The 9,345-nt window shown below is 50.3% G+C and overlaps 1 protein-coding gene across 22 annotated transcripts in view; it reads left to right on the top strand.

Moving 5' to 3' along the window:
• Positions 1-9,303, top strand: part of Madd (MAP kinase activating death domain) — a 43,619-nt gene extending 34,316 nt beyond the window's left edge. For 9 of the 22 annotated variants that reach the window (XM_029474115.1, XM_029474114.1, XM_029474124.1 and 6 more), the window contains 8 exons: positions 936-1,043; positions 3,220-3,384; positions 3,611-3,683; positions 3,849-3,955; positions 5,859-5,867; positions 6,050-6,119; positions 7,929-7,975; positions 8,283-9,297. In XM_029474115.1, coding sequence (XP_029329975.1) covers positions 936-1,043; positions 3,220-3,384; positions 3,611-3,683; positions 3,849-3,955; positions 5,859-5,867; positions 6,050-6,119; positions 7,929-7,975; positions 8,283-8,387 — 684 coding nt within the window. In that variant the 3' untranslated portion in view covers positions 8,388-9,297. Of the gene's footprint in view, positions 1-935; positions 1,044-3,219; positions 3,385-3,610; positions 3,684-3,848; positions 3,956-5,858; positions 5,868-6,049; positions 6,120-7,928; positions 7,976-8,282 lie in introns of all 22 variants that reach the window. The other 13 variants (XM_029474134.1, XM_029474133.1, XM_029474132.1 and 10 more) reach the window with 6 other exon arrangements.
• The last annotated feature ends 42 nt before the right edge of the window (positions 9,304-9,345 follow it).

The raw sequence follows: 9,345 nt of genomic DNA, 5'->3' as shown, positions 1-9,345 counted from the left end.
TTCCTTCCTTCCTTCCTTCCTTCCTTCCTTTCTTTCTTTCTTTCTTTCTTTCTTTCTTTCTTTCTTTCTTTCTTTCTTTCTTTCTTTCTTTCTAATGGTGTTTTGTGATGTAGCTCAGGCTGGCCTCAAACTTATGATCCTCCTGCCTCAGCCTCTTGAGTGTGTGGTACATTGCCTGGCCCAAGAATGCAGCTGTTGTCTCCTAAAGCAAACATTAAGGAGATTTATAAGTAAAGCACTGACACTCTTTTCATTGTTGCTATTATTAGGAGAAATACATTGTATAAAAGGTGTGTTCCTTATCTTAGACTTGGCTATCAGCAAACTATTACATCCCAATCACAGCCCCCCTCCTCCCAATCCAATTATTTTTAAATGAATTAATAAACATTAAAATGTTATTAGTATTTCAAGAATAGTAAGCATAGTTATAACTCACATAAACAGACGTTCTTTGAGATCTTAAGTTTTTAAAAGGTGTTGGGACTATGACTCCAACAAGTCTTTGGTCCTTCCCTGTGGCCAGTGGCTAGCAGATAATATAGTGCTAAGCAGTGGGCATAGCGGCCCAGGCCTTTAACTCCAGCACTCGGGAGGCAGAGGCAGGCTGATCTCTGAATTCGAGGCCAGCCTGGTCTACAGAGGGAGTTCTAGGACAGCCAGGGCTGCACAGAGAAATCTTGCCTTGAAAAGAAGAAAATAAATAAACAAACAAAAAGATATGACTAAGGAAACTGTTAGGAATTTAATTGCTAAGTGAGACTTTATTTTTTAATTATTTTATTTATTTACATTTCAAATGTTGTCCCCCTTCCAAGTGCCCCCTTCATAAACTCCCCACCCCATCCACACTCCCTGAGACATTTTGTTTTTAAATTCCAAATCTATGTGTAAGAGCAACATGTGAAAGTTTCTAAGCAGCTCTTTCTCCTCAGAATGGGCGTGACCTCTCCATCCGGTCCAGCGGCAGCCGGCACATGAGGAAGCAGACTTTTGTTGTGCATGCAGGGACGGACACAAACGGAGACATCTTTTTCATGGAAGTGAGTTTATACTGGAGAGCCAGAAGAATATTCAGAGACACAAGAAGCTCCTAGAGCAATGCTAGGGTCCGTCCCCCCCCCCCCCCCCCCCCCCCCCCGTTTATCACTAATTTATCAAGTTATTGTGCAAATCTCTCACCATTTCTTTTCTTCAGTAGCGGATGTGTGACATAATTGCATTGTCCATGAATGAGAATACCACAAAATGGCGTGCCTGGGTGGTGGCTGCTGCGTATTCTCACCTCCACCTCCTTCCATTTTTTACTATCCTCAGCCTTTCATCTGACAAGTGTCGTAGTCTCCTTTGTATCCTCCAGGAGACTGTAGGCAAGCAACAAGGTGTGACCATAGCCAGGCAGTGGTGGTGCACACCTTTAATCCGAGCACCGGAAGACAGAGTTTGAGGCCTGCCTGGTCTACAGAACGAATTCCAGGACAGCTATACTCCTCTATACTAGAATAAAAAGACTTTATTCTTTTATCTTTCCTTCTTTTATAAAAATTTATGGGGTTGGAGAGATGGCTCAGTGGTTAAGAGCACTGATTGGTCTTCCGAAGGTCCTGAGTTCAAATCTCAGCAACCACATGGTAGCTCACAACCACCCATAATGTGATCTTACGCCCTCTTCTGGGGTGTCTGAAGACAGCTACAGTGTACTTACATATATAATAAGTAAAATAAATCTTTAAAAGTTATATTTATTTATGCATGTGTATCACAGCATGTGTGTGAAGGTCAGAGAGCAACTTATAGGAGTTGGTTTTCTCTTTGCACCATATGAATTCTGGGTATCAAACTGAAACTCAGGTGTTCAGCCTTGGTGGCAAGTCCCTTTACTCCCAGAGCCATCTCGGCGCCCTGTTTCCTTTTTTGTTTTTGGTTTTTGGTTTTTGGTTTTTTTTCGAGACAGGGTTTCTCTGTATAGCCCTGTATAGTTTCTCTATATAGTCCTGGAACTCACTTTGTAGACCAGGCTGGCCTCGAACTCAGAAATCCGCCTGCCTCTGCCTCCCGAGTGCTGGGATTAAAGACATGCGCCACCACGTCCAGCTATTATTATGGTTTTGTACCGTAACTAGATTGTCAAAGCAGCTAACTGGGTACTTTCTATGTGCAAACACTCTACTGTTAAGCTATATACCCAGACCTATACCTGGCTTTTGATGCACCTTAAGAATTTTATGGATGCTGTGCCAGGTACAATGGTACACTCCTTTAATCCCTGCATTTGGAAGGCAGAGGCAGAATGATCTCTGTGAGTTCGAGGCCAGCCTGGTCAACATAACAAGGTCCAGGACAGCCAGGAGTACATAGAGAGGAACACTATATTTAAACAAACAGAACACCACAAAAAAGTGTGCATATTAATACATCTAATAGTTCTTACTGTCAGGGAGCCCCTCCTTAGCCAGGAGGAGACATGAACAAAAGAGCTTGCTCAACATGACATGGCTAAGTATGGTAGAGCTAGGACCTCAAGCCACACAGCCTGGCCTGAGACCCATGTTCTAACCAGCATGCCGCAGGGTCACTCCACTGAAGCTATGAGCATGGGTGAGTCCATCTGGAGGGAGCTGTTGAGCAAGAAAAGCAGATGAAGGGGGCCTTGCTTCTTAATGCTCGCTCGCTCACCATCCTGTGCTGAGTAATTTTTATGCAGTAACCGTCATTCGTGTGTCACTTACATAATCATCAAAGTATTTTATAGTAGAATTTAGAGAAGTAAATTCCAAATAAAGTAGTTTAGTGAATTCTACATAAAAGTATTTAGAGAAGAGCTAAGACTAGAAGATGTACTGACCCCAGTGTTTTCTCCCCAGTTATGCCTAACCTTCTGCTTGGTAACAGAGCTGATTTCTCCATGTTGTAAGATGGAGGCAAGAGATACCCTCCAAGCCCTTGGTCTAGAGAGAAAATATGAGGGGGTACACACTAACTGACTTGGACAGTGCGCATTTTCAAAGATTCCATTTCTATCAGTAATCCTAACAGAAAATATGTCCACTGCTTGTGTTTCCCCTAAGGGAACCTGAGCATTGGGCAGAAAACTTGACCATAAGGCTGCTCTCAGGGTCAGCCACGCCATCCTTTCCCTGTGAAGGGCATGTAGTGTGGCCTGGGATGGGAAAACCTGTCAGCGACCAGGACCACTGATGAATGCTGTGTCTTTTCCAGGTGTGTGATGACTGTGTGGTGTTGCGTAGTAACATTGGGACCGTGTACGAGCGCTGGTGGTATGAGAAGCTCATCAACATGACCTACTGTCCCAAGACCAAGGTCCTGTGCTTATGGCGTAGAAATGGCTCTGAGACCCAGCTCAACAAGTTCTATACCAAGAAGGTACTGGGGTCTGTGTTTGGGCTGGGGATTGGATAGGTATTTAAGAATTTCTCACTGGGAAGTTACAATTCCAAAACCCACAACTAGAGCCAGAGCTGGCCTCTAGCTCTCATGTGGAATGCTCACCCTGGCTCTGAGACAGTAGTAGCCTCTGGGTGCTCTAGAACAGGGGAAATGGCAGCTTGGCAGGGCTCCTGTCACAAGTCTGCCCCTCCCTGTGCTGCAGTGTCGAGAGCTGTACTACTGTGTGAAGGACAGCATGGAACGTGCTGCTGCCCGACAGCAAAGCATCAAACCTGGTGAGGAGCAGACCCTTCACACACCCCTCACACACACACCCACAACCCCCCACCACAATCCCCCCGCCCCATGCCATAGCCCCCTCCTCACCACAGACCTGCTCAGGAAGTTGGACTGTGGGATTTGCACCTCACCGGTCAGCTGACACCTTCCTTTCACCACAGGGCCTGAGCTAGGCGGTGAGTTCCCTGTGCAGGACATGAAGACTGGAGAGGGTGGCTTGCTTCAAGTCACCCTGGAAGGGATCAATCTCAAGTTCATGCACAACCAGGTATGCACAAGCGGCAGCAGGCGGCCTCCCGGCCCTAGTGTTTTTCTACATAAGATCAGTTTCCAGGCTCTCCGTGCTCTCCCAGTAAGTAAGAGGGAGAGCCTTAGGCCAGAGAGAGGTGAATGGCTAGACAGAGAGAAACCAGAGGGGAGGGCACAGTGACTGGCGAGACCACCAGGCTCTGAGCAGATGCAGCAGGGAGCCTGTGTTGGGAACTGGGAAAGAGAAAGAGGCTTGGTGGCTGTGCTGCCCACCCATTAGACTCACACAGTGTGAGTGGGAGCGTCTCACTTGGCCCCTCTTGCGTGTCTCTGCCTTTCTGTATTCCCAGGGTGTGCTTCTCTTGGTGGTTTTGCTTTGAGAGTAGATTGGCCGATCTCCCTGTGTACTTCGTGTGTGTGTGTGTGTGTGTGTGTGTGTGTGTGTGTGTGTGTATGTGTATCAGTCTGTCTGTCTGTCTCTGTCCTCTCCAAGTATGGGTGTTTGCCTTTTCCTGCTGATTCTTGTCCTTTCTCTTCCTCTGGATGTCCTTCCCCGGCCCTGCTCCACAGGCCTCATGCCCTTCCTTTGACGGGGAATACTTCAGGATCCTTTTCCTACTGTGATTCCACCCTAGGAGCTGACTTCTCTTTTTCTTCTTGGTCTTTTAACACAGTGATACTTTTTCTCTCAGTGGACATTCCTTAAGCTAATTCCCTCTGAGGCCAGCGCATCATCCCAGGTCCGTTCCCGGCTCTGACTCCTCACACAAGTGCCTTTCCTCCCCTCCCCTAAACTCCTCAAGACTCTGAACTAGGTCCTAGTGTGATATCCTGAAACCTCTGGCCGAGCAACAGGAGCTCAGTGGGGGTGGATATCTAACTTTGTCATTACTTTGTCTCTCCTGGCCAGTTTAGCTGGGAAGAGGTCTAGCTGGGAAATTTAGACACAAAGAAATAGCTAAATAGCTGCCCAGATAGCCTGCCCCTCCATTAGTGTATTTCCACTCTAGAACCTAGTGTGGCACCATACCTATAAAGATCTTAGGGTTCTCCCAAGGAGGGGTAATGCCTATGTACTTTTTCAGTCCATGAAGGAGCTAGAGAGGTGGCTTCTGATCCCGTATCAGTGTTGCATCCTTGCTCCCAGAAAAGATGAGCTCTTGTTAATTCATACCTAGACCCCCACCCACCTCCTTGTTCAGCACTCAGTGTTCCGCATCCTGGGCCTACTCCATTAACAGTTTCACACCATTTCCAAACTGGTCTATCCTGGAAGGCTTGGCTCCTAGAAGTAGCATCCTACAGAGAGGAACAGCGAAGGCTGACTTCTGGGTCTGACTCCATGGTCTAGAACATTAAGGGAGCAGTGGCCTGTGGCCCTGACCCATCTTCTGCTGACAGCAGGCAGCTGAGGTGAACCAAGCTTCCGTCCTCAGTGTGCTGATGCACTTGGAGTAACAGATGGGAAAAGCATAGACTTGGATCTGAGGCCCAGCTTCATTCACCAATGTTCTGATCCTACTTCTTTCTCATCTGTAACATGGAGACTGTATTGTAGACTATAACAGTCAGATAAGTTCGTAAAGTGCCAAGTCAGTGCTCGGCACGTGGTAGCAGTTATTAATGTTACTGCATACTTCTTGGGAGGTCCTGGATCCTGTGTCAAGGAAGATAAGATCATCTCCCACCCTAAGGACAGTCTGAGGGAGCTTTGCACCCGTGCCAGCCCTCTGCGCCGGAGGAGGATGTATGGAAGGGTAGAGACCTGAGGGACCTGAGCCAGAGATCCCTGGTGTCCTAGGAGTGCTGCCTGGGCAGAGGGGATGGGCGGGTAGCCCAGGCCAGCAGAGGGGCCTTTGGGTTGGGTTTGGCCATTAAAACTAATGCCTTCCTTTCTCTCCCATGCTTTCTCCTCCGGCCAGGAGCGGAAGGTACCTGCCCTTTCTGCTTTCTTCGCTTCTTAGCGCTTTTGACTGTGTGTGTGTGGATTCTTATGTCCTCCCTTTGGGAACTAGGTTTCCTTGGGGAGCACGGGCTGTAGCTGGGAGAGTGGGCTTCATGGGGCAGGGGTGGAGCCTATGGGCCTTACCCCCGCCCCCTCCCTCTCTTGCAGGTTTTCATAGAGCTGAATCACATTAAAAAGTGCAATACAGTTCGAGGCGTCTTTGTCCTGGAAGAATTTGGTAATTACACTATTTTGCTCTTAGGTCTGGACTCACATGGCAGTAACTCAAACCTTGGAGCTCCAGAGGAGGGACTAGGGCCGGGGGACAAAAGCCTCTGCAGAGAGGTCAGGAGGAGCAGGAGTGACAGGGAAGGAAAGGAGCCCGAGAACATAGAATAGAAAGGAGAGAGACAGGAGAGCCAGTGGTCCCCGAGGAGCAGGAAGTCTTGGACAGGTTAGAGTCTAGGATGGTGATGATGTAGCGCCCTCTTTCCTGGTTTGGCCAGCCAGTGGTCAGAAAGTTCTGGGGCAGAGCAGACTGGTGATCCTCAAGCTCTGTTGTGTCCATGTTGCCTCCTGCCATCTCTCTAGCAGCCCAACAGGGTCCCCACCAAGCCTCCCTGGCACCACTCTGGTTCCCCGGCCTCTGTTGTAGAGGAGGGCACGAGGCACCACAGACAGACTCAGCTGAGGCCAGAGAAACCTTGTGGGCCTCAGAGGCAGAAGGGCAGGTCTGTCTGGAGCTGGATCCAGCCTCCCCAAACAGGCACTAAGGAGTGGTGTAGTGGGGCTCACCCTGGGGCTTTGAGTTCCTGCTGTGTTTGTGCTTCATTCTTTTGTGCCCCTCATCGCTGCTATGAAAACCTTCGTTCTCCGGCAGGTAACGTGACCTCGGCTCCTGCTGCCTATTCCCAGGCCCCAGCCTTGGGCCCTGCAGTGGGTGGCGGGCTCTTTTCAACCAACCTAGCTGCTTCCATGATTAGTGGTCTCTCCTCCTTCTCCCCACCCTCTTCCTTTCCAACGCCCCTCCCCTTGTGCTGGCTCACCGTTCTGAGTTCTCTCTTCACCGTGCTGCTACCTTCTCTCTTTTGCCAGAGAGATACTTGGGGAACTCTTCCAACTCAGGAGAATGACCTGGGGCTTCTTGCTCTGCCTCTGATGAGTTTATTTCATGCTAACACTGGGTTCTGGGTATTCTACCTCCCAGGGTCAGAAGAAGGTGTGGCCAGCTCTCACTGTATCTTCTCTGTCCCCAGAGGGATGCCACGCCCTCCTCCCAGTCTCACAAGGCCACACTGATGGCTAGACCTGGGGGACCCTACTCCTTCCTCTGGCCGGGCACAGACCCTGCATGGCTGGGATGGGGTGACTCCTAATCTTGCATTCTGGGCTGTGGACATGTGTGTACTTGCCTGATGCTCCCCGTCACCTCCACCTGGGTGCTGTCCTTGCCTTTCTCTCCTGATCAGTGTGTCTGCTCCAGAGCCCTCTGACGCTCTCCCTCACACAGGCAGGCCTGAGATTCTCCTGCCTCCCAGGAGTTGATGCCTCCTCCAAGTCTGATGTTGGGTTTAGTATCCTATTACTTCATACAACCTCATGAGCCTCTGTGTGGGGGTTGTGGGAGGAGTGACGTTTATCACGACTAGACTTGTGAGCTCTGGTGACAGGGATGAGTTCATGGGCATCTCAGCAAGGGAGGCACAGGCTAGAGACCACTCTCTTCCCTACTGCAACTCCTCAAAAGCCCTGGACAGTAGCTGTGACCAGGCGGGAGGATGGCCAGCCCTTCCACCTTGGGACATGCATAGACGCACGTAGATCGCAGGCATCAAGTAAAGAGCCACGGCAGACTTGCGATGTCTGTTTGAAGAGTCTGCCTGGACAGGCTGAGCTCTGTTCTATCATAGCCTAAGCCGCCACAGCCACTGTGAGAGGCTACAGAGGGAAGGGGAGCCTGGCACCGGGCGCAGCCGCCCGGGGGAGTAGGACCCTGTTGCTCTTAGTTTTGAACTTTCTGTTTTGTCTCTTGCCCGTCCGGTTTTAGTTCCTGAAATTAAAGAAGTGGTGAGCCACAAGTACAAGACACCAATGGTGAGTATGCGTCCCAGCCACAGCAGGCCGAAGCACACAGGGCTCCCTGGGAACCTTCCGGCAAGAAGGGTGGACCCTTGCGGGGGACTAGATGCCAGTGGTTCAACTCAAGTCAAACATACTTTTCATCTGGGGTACATGTGCTGACCCCCCTCTCTCAGGAGAAAGGCTTCCAGAGACTTGCCTGAGGCTCACTCAGCCCAGGGGCCTGCACTAGTGTCAGGGCAGGCCTCGTACTCTAGGCTGACCCTCCACCTAAGAGGGAGTCTCAGTGTGGCTGATCCAACGGGTCTTCTGTTCCCTGCAGGCCCACGAGATCTGCTACTCTGTGTTGTGTCTCTTCTCGTATGTGGCCGCAGTTCGTAGCAGTGAAGAAGACCTCCGAACCCCGCCTCGGCCTGTCTCTAGCTGATAGAAGGGTTACACAGCTGGCCAAGCCCAGGTGTCTCCCCTCACCTCTTGCTGCTCCTAAGCACCGAAGCTGCTGTACTGAGATGGGAATGATGTGTGTGTGTTCTCAGCAAGTTCCTTCCCACAGTCTAGCTGGTCTCCTCTTACGTCTGAGTGTCTTTGTGTTCATCTGTCACGGGGCTAAGCTAGTCTCATTACTTTCTCTCCCTACAATAGCAGACTAGCCTTCTGTCCCCTCAGGGCTCCAGTGTGTGTGTGTGTGTGTGTGTGTGTGTGTGTGTGTGTGTGTCTGTGGGGTCACTGTGAGCCCACTATTGCCTGTCCTTGAGATGTTTGCACTGTGGTCCCTTGTCCTAGTCCTTATATCCTCCAGTTTCGGAGTCTTCTCTCTGTCCTCTATGATCTGGCACTGTGGGGCACCTGGGACAGTTCCACTCTGGGAAGTGAAAGACACCTGGGGACAAGCCTTCCTGGCTGAGGGCCTGGAAGGAGGAGGGGAGGTTCAAAGGAAGCTCAGTAAGTGGCGGGCGACCTTCCTGCTTCCTCACAGTTCCTAAACTGTGGGTGCAGGTCATGCTGCTGCCTGCCCTAGCTCCACTGATGGGTGTCCCTAAGTGGCTGCCATGTGCTAAGCTGGGGTTTGTGCAGTGGTCTTCCTGGCCTTTGGCATGAGAGGACAGAGGAATGAGGTGATGGTGTCCCAGATAGCACCAGCTGCTCTGCCTAAGGGCCAGGGATAGGTGGGTCAGGGCTGAGCTGAGCCCAGCGTGCATGCCTGTCTGCAGGCAGAGTCTCCTGGCTTCAGTGCCAGAAGAAAGCTATGGACTGGATAGGAGGAGAATGTAAATATTTCAGCTCCACATTATTTATAGAAAAATGTACAGCTGTGTGATGTGAAATAAATGTCCTGAACTCCACTTGGGCTCCTGTGCACTCCTCTCAGCCCAGGCCTGAGGAAG

The sequence above is a fragment of the Mus caroli genome, chromosome 2 (genome assembly GCF_900094665.2).
Source record: "Mus caroli chromosome 2, CAROLI_EIJ_v1.1, whole genome shotgun sequence".
Taxonomy (NCBI): domain Eukaryota; kingdom Metazoa; phylum Chordata; class Mammalia; order Rodentia; family Muridae; genus Mus; species Mus caroli.
This window is presented reverse-complemented; position numbering and strand designations above follow the sequence as displayed.